The 16,726-nt window shown below is 32.3% G+C and overlaps 4 protein-coding genes across 4 annotated transcripts; 2 read left to right on the forward strand and 2 right to left on the reverse strand.

The window, feature by feature from the left end:
- Positions 1 to 2,637: 2,637 nt before the first annotated feature.
- Positions 2,638 to 4,760, forward strand: LOC106123464 (histidine-rich glycoprotein-like). Its single transcript, XM_013319812.1, has 3 exons — positions 2,638 to 3,417; positions 3,789 to 3,821; positions 3,937 to 4,760. Exons 1-3 carry the CDS (start codon positions 2,682 to 2,684, stop codon positions 4,758 to 4,760), a joined length of 1,593 nt encoding a protein of 530 aa, XP_013175266.1. The 5' UTR covers positions 2,638 to 2,681.
- An 879-nt stretch (positions 4,761 to 5,639) lies between these two features.
- On the reverse strand, positions 5,640 to 7,522 carry eIF3k (eukaryotic translation initiation factor 3 subunit k; the record flags this gene model as incomplete). Its single annotated transcript, XM_013326056.1, is given in 4 exon segments — positions 5,640 to 5,888; positions 6,071 to 6,290; positions 6,924 to 7,143; positions 7,361 to 7,522. Coding segments are annotated over 4 exon segments (645 nt in total). The 5' UTR covers positions 7,414 to 7,522.
- Positions 7,523 to 8,068: 546 nt separating this feature from the next.
- Positions 8,069 to 10,070, reverse strand: Tbp (TATA-box-binding protein). Its single transcript, XM_013326053.1, has 4 exons — positions 9,599 to 10,070; positions 9,253 to 9,383; positions 8,760 to 9,003; positions 8,069 to 8,359 (listed from the first exon to the last, which is right to left on the reverse strand). The coding sequence occupies exons 1-4, from the start codon at positions 9,878 to 9,880 to the stop codon at positions 8,084 to 8,086; spliced, it is 933 nt and encodes a 310-aa protein (XP_013181507.1). The 5' UTR covers positions 9,881 to 10,070; the 3' UTR covers positions 8,069 to 8,083.
- A 279-nt stretch (positions 10,071 to 10,349) lies between these two features.
- On the forward strand, positions 10,350 to 14,747 carry SWIP (strumpellin and WASH-interacting protein). Its single transcript, XM_013323050.1, has 5 exons — positions 10,350 to 10,896; positions 11,087 to 11,253; positions 11,475 to 11,959; positions 12,090 to 14,219; positions 14,376 to 14,747. The coding sequence occupies exons 1-5, from the start codon at positions 10,619 to 10,621 to the stop codon at positions 14,580 to 14,582; spliced, it is 3,267 nt and encodes a 1,088-aa protein (XP_013178504.1). The 5' UTR covers positions 10,350 to 10,618; the 3' UTR covers positions 14,583 to 14,747.
- The last annotated feature ends 1,979 nt before the right edge of the window (positions 14,748 to 16,726 follow it).

The raw sequence follows: 16,726 nt of genomic DNA on the forward strand, positions 1-16,726 counted from the left end.
TGTAAAAAAAACACTTTTACTTTTACCTTTTACTGATACTGATTACATTTAAGAAACAAAGAAAAAAAAACTGAATGTCAATATCCAAACTACATCAAATTTTTGGTCGATTGCAATAAACATTCCAGTGTGCGTGGGCGCGCACACATATGTAGATAACACTTGTACGTATAGTTTCCGCGCGTACCATTCTTAAAACCCGCAAAGACAATCCACGCTCCGCCCACTCACTTCACCCGCGATGGTCTGACCTAATTGTTGTTAACTTCATTTAAATTTCTTTCTACCCGATAGCGAAAATTATAAAAAAAAATTGTCGAGCAAAATTTTACATTACCAAATTTTTACTGGTTATGAAAAAATAACCCCGTGATAAAATGAAAAAAAAAGTAGCCTGAGATTCGAACCGGTAAACTTACATATTACGGCAAACATACTAGAAACTAGTATTATATATATTGTGACAAGGCAAAATTTGATATTAGTTAATACGTATCTGTCATATTCGGCGTGACAAACTTTTATATTTAAGCGTTATGACAGGAGAAGAAAAATATTGGGTTGCCCAGTAAGTTCGTGCCGCTTTATAACGAAAATTGAAACCCTGTTCTCTTAAATTTTTGGAAATGTTTTTAAATTATATTGGTACGACTCTATACCTAAAACGTCTTTTATTATTGGATAAAATTTTAAAAATTAGTTTTTATCTCAACCAATGAAATGAAATTATTCACAATATAGAAATTTTTGTGACGTTTGATAATGGTGGAAATCCGAAAAGGAATCCACTTCAGCTACAGTCTATTGTAAGCTTCCTATCGAACATCAGAACGAACTTTCCGGACAACCTATAATGTTAATACAAAGTGTCAAATGAATGTAACAGAAGTAGTTTATTCCAAATTGTATCACAAGTATATAAAGATAGAGTTCAATTTTGTCAAATGTACCGATATTTTTGCGCACCTTGACTGCTTCGTTACTTATGACGCTGTGGCTGCTACGATATTTATGAGCATCTTGCATGTACTCATATATTTGACGCTGTGTATGTACCGATGTATTTGAGCAGGGTGAATGTATCTATTATTTTGATGACTTTTGTTGTACCGATATAATTGATTACTTTTGATGTACCTATATATTTGCATATCTTGTCTGTGACGATCTATATGACGCTGACTGTACTTCTTCCTAAATAATAAACTAAATTTTATTCCAATTCATAAAAAAACTGTTTACGTATTGTTCATCGCAGTGCAATAGATGCTTCTAGAGCTTCGACAATAAAGAAATAACGTAACAAATATTACAACCGTTCTCAATATTTTGTAATATTTCATTCTTAACGAAAGTATTGCGAACGGAGCTCAGGAAATGAAATGTCTTCCCCATATTTTATTGTAAAATGTTAACTATAAATAATATGTGTACATGAGGTTTTACTTCATATTTATAGATACTTATGACTGTTCTAATTGTACCACTAACAAGTCACTACATAAATATAATGCTATTGGGTAATTCGGTTAAATAATCCAAATCTGGTCGTTAATTTTTTTTCACTAATTTTGATTGATTTGTATTACCTTATTCCGAATATATTATTTTGTACTCAATCGTTATTCATACCGTAGGATATGGGTATACAGAATATGTTATTGCTCTTTTTAAATATCTTGGCGGCCCAATATGATTTGCGCGGTGCATATTGCCCTCCCTCAGCATTCCGCTACGTCACGCTACACCTAAAATTATGTTAAATTCCATTATGATATAAACTCTACTTAATATGTTATAAAAAATTTGAGGTCTGATTGGAAGAAAAGCTGACAATTATTATATTTTGAAAACCTTTTATTTTACGCCAAACAAAGACGCCAAGAAATACTTCGTTGGAATGAGGTCATGGTCATAAAGTCTACTCACAACTTCTAGATTCTGGGTCACTATTACTTTATAATTAACGGGGTGTTTTCACTGACCCTGTATAACAACAATATTGTTTTCTCTGCATACTCTTGAAAAAAAAACAATAGTATTCTAACTCGTACATATGCACAACGACAATTGATTTTCACGGTAAGATCTCATTCTATGTAAGACTTAACTAACCCGAGCATAGCATAAATTGGTTTTTAAAATATGTTTTATTTTAAACCATTTCCTTAATGTTAAACGTTATACTTGCGTATCTCACGCCTTACGACTCACTATTATATGTAGTACTATATGTAATAGCATTTTATAGCGAGTACCATTTAGGTACAAGTCCTCAATAAGCAATGGTTAAGAAACTCTAGCCATCTAGTCTAAAATTTAACCCTTATTTACACATTTTACATTGTACTTAATTTTTAAATTGTGTTTCTGTTTACTATATAGTCTAAACATGTATAAAAATGAGAATAAACCAATTCGAGTTGACCGCGTCAAAGAATACGGAAATACGTAATCGCGGTTTTTAAAACAAAATACAAGCCCTGCAACCCAGTGCCGCGTGGCGCAACTGTGGAAGCTTATAGGTGCTACGTTCGCGTGACGTCCTTGCTCGGTAATTTCACCGGCCGCAACCAGCACCTTTAATGATAGATATAAATTGGTGTCACAAACCGATAGACAATCAGTGCAGGCCCATTACTCAAACATTCAACGTTGAGGTTTAATAAAATCCAGTTAAAATGAGGACGCTGGTCGCCCTTTGTCTTCTAGGATGTCTTCTTATCGTTTGTTCAGGCCGAGAAATCGGTCAGAAAGAAAGCGACTTAGTAGCGGCAGCCAGTGATCACAAAGGTCATCAGCACGAAGAGGGCGGCGGCAAAGAACACCACGCAGAACACCACCACGAACACGGTGAGAAGGGCCACAAAGGACATAAAGGACACCATCATCACCACAAAGGGGAACATGGAGAACATCACAAGCACCATCATGCCGGTCATCACCACGATCACAAGGGAGAACACAAGAAACACTGGGATGAACACGATCACCACGGAAAGCACCACGAACATGGACATCACCACAAGGGTGGTAAACACCACCATAAGAAACATCATGATAAAGGCGAGGAAACCGAAGGCTACCATAAGAAGTACCATAAGGACGAGTACCATAAAGACCACCACTTCTATGACGACCACCACAAGGAAGGCAAGCATCACAAGCACGGCGACCATCACGGACACCACGAGAAACATGGAGGACACCACAAGAAAGGCGGTCATCACCATTCCGGACATGATGAACATCATTACGGTAAAAAAGGACACCACGACAAACACCACTATGATGAAGACCACAAGGGACACAAAGGGCACCACGGCCACGAGGAACACCATCATCACCATCATGATCATGGAAAGAAAGGCGGTCATGAGGACCACAAGCATTGGGGATTCCACCATGGAAAGCACTGATTTAATTAACTATAAAGTTATCGTTTTGTTATTGTTATGCTCAAATTACTTCGTCCTAGATAAACAAATGTTACTTTTATAATAAAAGCTGTTAATAATATTAAAATTCTTTTTAAAGCCTGAAGTATTTGTTTATTTCACTCGATGTCTGATAACTTGCAGCAAATAAACTAAACAATCAATCATTCGACGAATATTTGAACGGAACAAATTTGACCGGCACAGTAAACGGATGGCGAAATCGTAGTCTGACGTGAAACCACTCGTCCAGAAACCTGCAGCAATATGATTACCAAAGATCGATCTGAAATTACGCTGAGATGAAAGCGTTATCTATAAATTCAAAGTGCGGAAACATTTTTATCACAGCTAACGTAACTTTACTACGAATCGCGACTCTTGGTAAGTACTGAGGGATACCGCTTGTTTGATTTTGACTTTTGCATAAAGAAAAATATTTTAAAAGTTTGTTTTTCCGGAATGGGATTATTTAATACATTTTAAATGTTTGTTTTAGAAATGAAGTTCTTGTTATGGACGGTGCTGCTGGTGTGTGCGCTAGCATCATCGCATGGCCGAAACTTCGGTCTTACCGACAATGAAAGCAAAGCGAATGGACCCGCTGCCAGAGCCGCGGAAAATACTGGTCTCGTCGCCGGTATAGCGAAGGTCGACCAGATAACTGCAGGCACGGAAAAGAAAGAAGCCAAAAGTACTAATCAAGAATCGGGCGGAGGCCACGAGCATCATGCGCATCACCATAAGGAAAATGAGGAAAAGGGAGACAAGGGCTATAAGTCGCATCATCATCACGACAAAGGTGAACACGGTCATAAGGAGCATCACCACCACGAAGGTCATCATGATGAGCATGGAGGACACAAGAAGAAGCATCATGACGAGCACGATCACCATGGCGAACATCACGAAGCTGCACATGGCCACAAAGGTGGCAAATTTGGCCACAAGAAGGGTCATAAGAAGGGTTCGAAAACCACAGGCTACCATCACAAGTCTCACAAAGATGAATACCATAAGGAACATAAGTTCTACGACGATTTCCATAAAGGTGGACATCATCACAAGCACGGTGACTTCCACGGCCATCACGATAAGAAAGACGGCCATCACAAGAAAGGCGGACATCACGAAAAGGGACATCACGAGAAACATCACGGCAAGAAGGGTCAACATGACAAAGGACACTACGACGAAGACCATAAGGGACACAAGGGACATCATGGTCATGAGGAACACCACGCACACCACCACGAGCACGGCAAAAAGGGCGGACACGAGGGCGGAAAGGAGCATGGATACAGCCATGGAAAGAAGGCTTAATAATATCATGTTATTTTTAACTTGTTACGTTTTGAAGCAAATCATTGTTTTTATTAAGTAAAAATCTTTTTGTTAGAAACATGTTAGTAATTGTTTTTTATTAAAACTCGGAAAATGAATAATAAACCATTTGACTTTGGAACGATACTCATTCACTATATGGGACTGGAACGGAAAGGAATCATTATACCTCTATTGCAGTTGCCATATGCGCTATAAACATTTTTTATCTATTTATATATTTCGTATAATAAACTGAGCTACATGAATTGATAGTAAGTTTACATGAAAGTACAAAAGTAGGTAACGAATAGCGACATATCAATTATCAAAAGTGATGACTAAGAAACTTCAATGATGTAAACTTTGATGATGGATAGAATGACAGTGATCGGACCATGCGGTTAGTAGTGAAAACTCTCGACATGGCATAGCACACGATATTGAAAAATCTATTAACTTATTTCAATCACTGATTTTGTGTTACCCCAAAAATGTATATGTGAATAGCAATGTAGTATCTTTATGTAACTTTTGTTTTAGAAGTCGGCATTTTTTATCCGGTTTCTTAATTAATTCATTAGTAATTTGACCCTACACTAATCTCTAACCCTAATATATAACCAACTAGCTTCCCCAGTGACATTATCCGCGCGAAATTAAAATTAATCTAGTAATAAATGTAGTTTTTGTTTCTCATTGATACTGTAAGTTTATAAAGGCAAAAGATTTTTTCTAAACATAGCTTTTGCGTTTATTCATACAAAATCTTTCCTCAGTATAATATTAGTATAGATGACAGAAAATTACTAAATAACCAATAAACTATAAGCTGATGTTTACATACTGTAGAGAATAATATTAATTAAATAAAAAATGTTTTCATTGTAAAATATATTTATTTATAATTTTACAAAATGTTTTGCCACATACATGTTATAAAATTTTGTTTTTACAAAATTTCCTTAAAACAATACTACAATAATGTCATCAAAGGAGCAAGATGATCAAATTCAATCTTCTCTGTGATGTTCTTGGTCTTGATGTTCTCATCTTGATTGGCAATGAAGATAAGGTTTCCTTCATCCCTCCAGCCATATTTCTTGACCCAATGTTTTAAAGTTACGTCTATAAACATGTTAATAAAGGAAATTAAAAAATTGTAAAGCTGTTAAATAATTTTTATACAGAATAATATTTAATATATCCAGACATATTATGTCACATGAAACATAAATTATTCAAAGAACAGGTGGATTTAAATAATCTAAACTTAAGAAGTAAAAACAAAAAAATAGATGAATACACACCATCAATTCCGCCCAACAAGTTGGCTAAGTTATTCTTGTCTATGGTCTGGAAAGTAATGCCAACTACATGGCACACAAACTTCCTGATGGAGTCATGGAAGTTGCTAATGCGGTTGCAAAGTTCAGGCATCTGATGCACCCTGTTCCAGAACTGAGCAAAGTCACACTGCTCTAAAATATCTGCCAGATATTTTATTTGAGATATTGTTTCATTTTCTGCCTGGAAGATAATACATAATTTGTAATATATTCATAGATATAAATAAAGTTTAAATACACAAACATAACATATCTTCTACTTATTTTGAGATTTTTTAATAATTGCTAAAGACGAGTTTTCCTTTAGATTACATGATTACATAACTTAGTGCTTCGACATAAAATATGTAAAAAAAAATTACACAGAATACACTCTAGATACTATAATGCACAAACTACAATTTTAAGAAGATAAAATTAGTATGAATCGGAAAGTCAATGAAAACCAAGGTAACTTTTGCCATATTTGCCACAAAGAATCTGCATATGTAAGATAGGAATTTGTATAAATTTATATTTGAATTTTACTAACTTTTTACTATAATATTTGTTACGCTTTGTTGTGCTAAATAAGCAGCAACTAACAAAATACAACATTTACGAAAGGACACAGCTACAATATTCAGAAATTGGCAATAAGGCAACAAATGCAACTACTAAATACTTCTTTCATAAAAATTGCCAAAACAGAAAGAAAGTACTTTTAGGAACTGCAAACAGACACATTTTTGCTGCGAATGCAGGAATTGGTCACAACTTAATACAATCTTTAATGAGGACACTTATTGCATAGTTACAACTGTTGCATACTTACAACAGATTCCAGCAAGAGGCACTTGCACAGTGTGAAATCTGTATGTGGAAAGTTTGTTAATGCTTTCAGCAGGATCTGGCAAGTTATGTCAGGGTTGAATTTGTCTGGGTTAAATTGGTACAGCTTTAATACTGCCAAGTTGGCTTCTAAGTCATATGTGTTCTCTCTAGACTGCATATCAACATATCTTTCCAGCGTCTGCAAATTTGCTGGATTATATCTGAAATGGAAGTTTCATATTAACTAGACGACTATACTAGTAGTAGATATTCTTGACAAGTTACTGGATTTACAATGTAATGTTATTTATTAGGATTACATTTTCAAAAATGTTATATTCGGTATAACGTTATATTTAGTACAATTATAGTCACAAAACTGAAAATTACAGCTATCTGAACTATTTGCTACACTAACAGTTGGTGAAGAATTTTTACCTTTCAATGCTTTTGAGAATACTTGCTACGGTTTGTTTCATAGTTTCAGCCATTTTTTCAGAATGTTTTAGTTGATAATATCGAATAAACTATCTAAAAACCGATGAATCTCAAATACTTTATAAAATTCAATAACGCGTGGATCTCAAAGAATTTGTGACATCAAATCAAGACAACATCTGTCACTGTCACTGACAGTTACTGATATCGTCAAAGAGCATATAAAATATCGTGCTTGTTCGTTCTTTTATTATACAGAAAGGAACAATCAACAAAATTTATAAATAATTTAAATATGTAGTGTAGTCATTTTTAACTAACCTAATTTTGAAAATTAATATAAAAATTCTAAAGATTTTTATACGTTGAATTTCAAAAAAGGATAACCTTTTGATATTAGTATGCATATAAAATAATTTGCAAGACTATTTGTCTGTCCTTTCTAACTTAAAATTGTCTTAAACTTGTCTATAGAAGATTATATAAAACTTTAATGTCTATAGTTTTTCTCACTCTTAATATTTTATTTTATATATTTTAAAATTTACAGATAAGTAAGAAAAATCTGAATTAATAATTAACTTTTAGTTACATTACTAAGCTTAGCAAATAAATATTACCAACAGTCTTTTGCAAAAAAACAAAAGCGTACTTTGTTTTATTGCTTTATTTTTTTTTTAGTAACAAACTTAAAAAAGTGTAAAGACTATTTAACTTAAAACTCTATTGTTTTTTAAAACTCTTTAAAATAGGATAAATATTATCAAATGCTTCATATATCTCTTGTCTCACTTTGGCACCAGTTAATACCACTTTTCCCGATACAAAAATCAATAACACTATTCTTGGCTTCACCATTCGATAAATAAGTCCAGGAAAAAGCTCTGGTTCGTAGGAGCTGAATTGTCCGTGTGTCAACACTAAGCCTTCTAGACGAATCGGAAACTTTACATCGCAACTGCCAACCATATTTTGTATCTTGAAATCTAAAAATTTTGCCTAGAAAGAAAAATATGTTTAAGCAATTATCAGTCAACATGATTAAGTTATGGAAAGCTGACTTGTCAGTTCTCATTTTGATTCTAATAACTAGTGGTCTAATGATGTTTTCTTCATTTCAGATAAATTAAATAACACATATAAAGAAGATAAAGTAATAGTAAATACCCATCAATAAAAATTAACAATTATATACTACAATAAGACATGGACCTGAGTGTAATGCACCATTTCGAATGGTACTAATGGAGTTGAAGTGAGAGATATTGATTGGAAGTGATTGGATGCTCATCAGCAAAAATTACATGTGCTGGTATCTTGAAATCTGAGTACAACAACTTATAGTAAAAACTTTTAGATTGTAAGAAATAGGATTCTAATGATAATTTGGGATACTTACAGTAAACCCTAGTTTTTGAATAATTCTAGCATATTTTCTAGCTGCTAATCGCGAATCTTCTTCACTTTTAGCTCCGGTGCACACCATTTTTCCTGATGAAAATATTAGAGCTGTTGTCCTGGGCTCTCTTATTCTCATAATAACAGCAGCAAATCGCTTTGGGTTATATTCTGCATTACGAGCATGGAGAGCAATTTTCTTTAAATCTAACTTGCAATTAAGGTTAACTGTTGAAACAATGTTCCTGAAAAAATATAATAGAGAGATCACATTTTATACTTTTTTAATTTTATGAGTACAGATAAGGCTTTTTTTCAAAGTTTTAGTTTGGTGTGATTATTTAAAATATTAACTAATAAAATGTAATTTTTTTTTCAAAAAACCTGACATAATATTTATTGGCAACCTGTAAGATTAATTGATGAATGTTTCATAATTATTTATCTTATGTATTTATATTGTTTACTCTATACACAAAAGTCAAAGTACTTACTGCAACTGTGGTAATATTCCAGGGTCAGCTGAATGTGGGGTCATGGGTGTCATTGGTGCTGGACTTGCTTGCCCAAGGATTTGTTGTCCCGCCAAACTACCACTTGTAATCAATGGTGACATCATGTTTTGCTGGTGTTAAGAACATATTTTTACAAATTTGTTTGGCTTAAGATTAAATTTGAGTAGTTCTACTATTAATATAAATATAATAACATTGATCTTAAAATGTATGTCAGAAATGGATTAGAAATAGGAAGGTAACTTAGGTAAATGCATATATGAAAAATAAAAAACATAAAATTAATACATTTTTCATTACCCACATCTACAATTAAAATACTTACTGGGGTTTGAGGTTGCATCATTTGTTGAGGAGTGGCATAACTGGCAGTTGGAGCATAAGTGTGCATAGACCTTTGAGGGGTCCCTAATAAAGACGCGCCAAATCCCACAAGTGGTGAGGAACCTAAAGCAGCCATAGAATGCTGCTGCTGCTGCTGTTGTTGCTGCTGTATTTGTTGCTGCTGTTGCATAGCATTTGGCAAAATTTGTTGGTCCTCTTCGGGTTGATGCAACGGAGTATCTATACCAGGAATGTTGTAGGGACTCGGCAGCATTTGATCCATATTGGATTATTTTTGTGTCTTTCTTTGATAGTTCAATATTGATAGTTATTCTGTTGTATAACAGTCCTTTAGTGAACAGTCAAGTTGTATTAAATTATGTTCAGCGAAACCCAAATTATATTTACTGCTACTATAAAACAGTTTGAGTTCGACAAAGTTTGACTTTTGTTGATATGACAATTGAATTGACATTTTGTTGTTATAATTAATTCTGTGCGCAACGTGAGAGAAAATGGCATCGAAAAAAATATGAAAATGATAGTTCAACATAATATTTTACAACATATTTAAATAATAATATTTCATTTTCTCGAGAAAGAAAGTACATTGAAATCGTTCCAAGCCATCTTCACCCATATTGTGCTCTCATTAAGCAGTTTTCGAATTAAATAACCGATTGTAAAATTCTTTGTTACTCTATGACATCTTTGGTTGTCAACAACTTGCTGTCGAAAAATGACAAATTTTCATTAGAATTGTCACAATCTTGCACAAAAGTTTTCTCGGTATTATAATTATTTCGACAAATTCGTATTACTTAAAATAAAAGAGTAATGTTATGTCATTTGGTGTAGTCAATAATATGGTTGCTTTTTTAAATTATAATTATTTATATAAATGTTTAAGTAGTCGATAAAAGTTGTCAATGTATCATGTACATACTTGTGCCAATTGAACTAATATAATTGGTATTAATTCAGTTATTTAATTCGTAACTCTATTATTTACGCTAACATAATGAGAAGTGACACGGAAAAAGAAGCTGGTGCTTTTATATTGAAGAATTACGGACAATTCTTTAAGAAACAATATCAAGACCACATCCAGATATGCGGCCCCACAAGTTTGGTAGAAAACAAAACTTTCTTACCCATAAAAATTGATATGATGCCCAGTGAACATATCCCTATTCCAGAATTAGTGGTTTCTGATAATACTATAATGACAAAAGTTTTAGGAGTCTTAAGTGCATTGTGTGTAGAAGTTTCTACTTTGAAAAAGGAAGCATTTGAAAGGTAATATGTTAAAATATATATTTTCATCTTTTCAAAAAAGAATTAAAAAAAATATTTTAAGCCATGTCTATCAATAATTATATTAAAAACTGATAATGAAAAGATATCTACCTAAAATTACACCAATATAATAATGATTCAGTGTTTTAAGAGCAGTTAACCTTAAAGACAAATTGAAACTATATTACAGGCATTTTCCATTCTTGGCTGTTTATGAAGAATACCAAAAAAGTGAGATTGCTTCCCAAATGGAGTCAATATGTTTATTGAATGCATTTACTTCTCATTGCAATGACACACTGCAGAACTTATGCAGCCAAGTATTTGCCATTGTATCTGAAGGTCTTATAAATCTTAGTAAGTAATTATATTTTTATTTAACCCTGTTCTTATTTCCAACATAAATGATTTATGATTTTTACTGTTATTGTTGTCAAGATTGCTATAAGTTTACATTGTTAGGTATGGAAACTGCCAATGGTCTCGGCTTTTCAAACAAAAACTTTGATACTGCATAACTGTCCCACTTTCCAGTGTTGTATAACTTACTACAGCTAATGAATCATTGTTATTTCCAGATGGAATACAGCTTCATTATATTATTAATAATATAGGAGAGCTATTCACAATTATAATCTTATTAGAATTATTAATATCTCGGACATCACTGCCTACTAAATGGAATAATTATTGTAAGAGCTTGAAGACATTTGCACCAGAAAATTTAGATACATATGATGAGAAGTTTAAAGCAATTTTAGGAGCCATTGATAATATTACAGCAAAAATAATGAGTGATGATATTGTTCAAAATACACTTCACAATTTATTAAATCTTAGGAAAAACAACTTGATTGGAAAAAATTGCACTACTGTAACTTCAGAATTTTCACAGTACATAAAACAAGCACTGTTTAACTTAGAAAAATTGTTACAAGAAAAACCTACAACAGAAAATATGTACAAGTGCATAAAGATCAATTCCCTTTTTGTGCTAAGCTCACATTTATTTGGTAGTAGTGATAAAAAAATATTTAAAGCTCTTGTTGATCTAAACACAAAGGTATGTAATTAATGATATTATTACCTAGTTCTTAAAATATCTTGTATTCTTAGATATTAAATGTAATTTATTTAAACTTTCCTAATATGAGAACATTTGAATAGTTAATTTAGATGTAATTTATTTTCAGGCACACAGTATTCACATCATTGGAACAACACTGTGGTTCCCAGAGCAGTTTTTACAAAGATATTCACCCTCACTTTCTTCAAATCATGGCAAATTATCTCAAACTATGCTGAAAGCACGACAAGCCTATATGAATGCTAAGAAATTATCATTGTCTAAAGATGTCGCCACTTTACAAACTATTTCTTCTCAGTGGACATTAAATGTGGAAGAACTGTTTTCAAATTATATTAAATTAAATGCGGCAGAAATGAATCTTCATGCTAAAATAATACTAGAAGGACTTGAAATTGCATCCACAATTTATCATTCTCTCTTGACCTTTCTAAATTTACATTTGTCCCTCGGAATACCTTTATCAAAACAGACTTTAATGTCTCTATTTGAAATCATTGACATATTGAAAAGTGTTAAAAATGCGGTTACACGTAATAGTAATCAGATCATAAATTCAACAACGATGATAATTCAACATTTATTGTTTCAAACGGCGTCTACTATCCAAGAAGTAAAGAAAATGTTAATGTGCGATAAAAAATACGCTAGCAAAAAGTTGGATGAGCTCACTTGTATTGTAATTGCAGAACAAGCTGTGAAAGGGGCGGCCACAATCGAACGCAATACTGCTACGAACATTGCGTTAAGTTTTGTTCCGGACACAACATACGTTGACGACACTTACATAAAATTGGGAACATTATTGGAAAAAATTCAAATTTTAACTCAATTTCTTAATAATATGGACAAATATTGCAATTGTTCATGGATGTTGTGGCATCTGAATATAATTCCTGTTTATTTTGATCAACCATTCAGTTGCCAATTAAATGCACTTAAATTAAAAAACTTCTTTATGGTATTTGAAGACTGTGCAGGTCTCCTATATAGAACTGACAAGTATTATGATTATACTAAAATAAGAGATATTTTAAATTGCACTACCGATATAATTGAGGAAAAAATATTGAACAATATGAGTCAAAATATAGAGACAAACTTACGTTTACATACGCATTCACATTTACAATTGGATATAGTAAACCCTTTTACGGATGACATGATAAAGAAAATATTTCTGATAGCAAATAATTTAAGAATCTCTAACATTTACATGAACGTGGTACCTAATGTGGAACATTATCTATCAAAAACCTTCTATAATTTAACAACAGTGGTCCTATCCGACTGGAAAACTTACGGAGAAATGCGACAAATGGCTAAACTTAAATTTAATTTATCAACAGTACAGGATAATCTTCCTAAACAAACTTTAGAGCAAGGTTTAGATATATTGGAAATTATGAGGAAAATACACATCTTTGTTTCAAAATATCATTATAACTTGAATAATCAAATTTTTGTAGAAAAAAGTAGTAATAACAAGCATTTGAATTCCATAAACATAAGGCATATTGCAAATTCAATCAGAACTCATGGTACAGGAATAATGAATACCACTGTCAATTTTACATATCAGTTTTTGAAAAACAAATTCTTTATCTTTTCTCAATTTATGTTCGATGAGCAGATTAAATCAAGACTGATCAAAGATTTAAGATACTTTAAAGAAAACGCCCACTCCAGTGGCAATATGTATCTCTATAAGCATGCAGAAAAATTCAATAAAGGCATAAAAATGTTAGGTTTAGCTGAAGATGGCCAGAGCTATTTGGATTTATTCAGAGACCTTATAACTCAAATAGGTAATGCCATGGGATATGTGCGAATGGTTCGATCGGGTGGCCGACATTGCTGCTCTGATGCGACTGCATTTCTACCAAGTCTCGACAACAAATCATTTAAACAGCTATGCGTAGAAAACTCCCTTGGAGATAAAGCAACTGAAGCTGCCGAGAATTTAGATAATAATATTAATGATCTGGTGTCTAATTTTGTAGAAGGCACTGAATATTTTAAGTTACTGGTCGACGTTTTCGCGCCAGTGTTTAGGAATCCTAAAAATGTTCATTTAAAAAATTTCTTTATAATAGTGCCACCATTAACCCTCAACTTTGTTGAACACATGATATTATCAAAGGACAAAATGTCAAAGAAAAATAAAGCAGGAGCAGCTTTTACTGATGATGGTTTCTCTGTTGGTGTAGCATACATTCTGAAGTTACTAGACCAGGTAAATAATCTTAGGTTCATAGTTTGTTTAATATTATATTAGACTTAGACCAGTATTTTAGAATTTCTATAAGTCGTTTATATAATAAACATGTCAAATAATAATAAATTCATTGCAATTCAGTATTTTAGATATAACAATTATTTTTGGTTTTAGGATGCAAATTTTGAATCTCTTCATTGGTTCAACTCTGTATGGAGCCATATAAAGGAAGAAAGAGAAATTATTGATAAACAAAAAAATCAAGGGACTCTTCAGCTACAGCAGGCTCTTGCACTGTCTGAAAAGAAAATTAAAACACTTGAAGAAGAATTTCAATTATTGTATTACAGTCTTACTAGTGCCCGAATATTTTTTAGATAATGTTTTCTTTTTAAAAATTTTGTATTATATAAAACTGTAAAAATAATCAATCATAATTAATATATTTTTTATTGTTGTGTTATTTACTAGTGTATGTATAGATATAGAGCCCAAACACTTTTTATAAATATTATGCCTTAAATTATTAAATCATTTCTTAGATCATTCCATAGTATTATTAGCCGCCAAAACATTTTGCATTTCTTGCAGAGCTCCAATTTCTAAGTGATCTTCCAATGTTTTTGCACATTTAACAATGGATTTCTCAGCACTTTGACTTTGTAGGTAGTTAATTAATCTTTTGATAGCTTGATAACCCTGTACACCAGATGAAGGTGTTACATCATTTTCCAACAGAGCCTCATTTACATTAAATGCCAAGTCATTTGTGGAATTTGTATCAATAATGTGTAGATCATTGTCACATTCAATGTAACTGTCCAATAATTCTGAATACTTTTCAAGGTCTCCAGGTATATTATGCAATTTGCACCATTGGAAAAAACTGTGATTGGAATCCATAGCATCACCCGTATTTATATAAAGACAACCATTTTCAAGTGGAAAAAATAATCTTAGTATGTACTCAGATGCCACACTGCTCCATGCAGCACTCATAATGTTGAAGTAATCTATTATTGAAAGAACAGTACTATCTTTATTAAACAATATTTTTTTTGTCATTTGAATCCTTCGATAATGAAACTTAAATGATTTAGCAACCATTGCAACATTTTTTGTAATAAATTCCATGTTAATAAGTTTCTTAATTTTAATATTCATTAAATTAACATTTATTGGCAAATTTTCTGGAATATCCAGTACTAAGGTTACTTGACGATTTTGATCCTGCAGATCATTGTCCCATTTAGCAAGGAAATTCTCAATTATCTGATGGTTAAGGCAATTCTTATTACTTTGATAATATTGTAAAGGTAGGCTTCTTATACTGTGATCTGCAACTGTTTCATCTCCAACAACTAATAACTCTTTCTTATCAATCCCAGAACAACAAACAATAAATAACATGGACACATGCTTATCTGCACTTTCCTGATTCACATATTTATCAAAATCAAAAGAATGGTGTAATCCAACACTGCCACCAACATAAATGTTATTCATGTCTTGATCTGTTACAAATTTATCCCATTGAATCTTTGCTTCATCACTACATTCAATGCATGAACTAAATTTTATAACATTATTTCTTCTTCTAAAGTCTAACAACCAATCGTCTATACAACTAAAATCTTCACTAATAGCATTTATTATTTCTTCAGCTTTCTCTCTTAAATGTTCTTCTTTAATTGTTTTACCTTCTTTAACTTCACTTGTTATCCAATCTAATAATGTTTGGTTTAAATTAATGCATCGAACTTCGTTTAAAAGGTTAAACTTTTGGGAATATTTTCTTATTAATGCGTCTTTTTGCTTATATATGTATGTTATTGTTTGTGGATGAACTCCATAATCCCTGGCTATATCAGTTTTCGGTTGGCCATTGTCTAAAGCATGAATAATATGTAGTTTACCCATTAAATCAATTTTAGTGTATGGTTTTTTAGGGAATTCTAGTGAATTCTCAGCAGTATCACTGTTTGTCGAAGACCAGAATGACATGTTAGAAAGTTATGTATTTTCCTTAATATTAGCTTTAAAGCGTAACTTAATACCACAACATATTTAAAATAAACACAAAGTTCGTTCACAATCGCGGCAATTGTTCGATCCAATCCAAACATAAAATATAAATCACACAAACAATTCGTCAAATATACTATTTGTCAGTGTCATTACATTGTCACGACCAAATTGAAGTTTCGTAATTTGTTGCCATAATGCACACAAAATAATGCTATGTAACGGGTGCGATGTACCTGAACATTATATTGAAAGGTGCAAATAAATTTAAATAATTGTCATACAAAGTATACATAATCGTTATATTTCTTTTAATGTACTTTACGACCACATTTTTAAATTCAAAACTGCTCATACTGAGTTAGTGCAACTATTAGACACCTATACTCCTAGACTTATGAAATTCAGACCGACAAGGCTATCTGAAACAGTGGATATAAGTCAATCTATTTATCACAACTCACTGGCACCCCCTGTGATCAACAAAAAATGACCTAAAA

The sequence above is a fragment of the Papilio xuthus genome, unplaced genomic scaffold (genome assembly GCF_000836235.2).
Source record: "Papilio xuthus unplaced genomic scaffold, Pxut_1.1 DF828952.1, whole genome shotgun sequence".
NCBI lineage: Eukaryota > Metazoa > Arthropoda > Insecta > Lepidoptera > Papilionidae > Papilio > Papilio xuthus.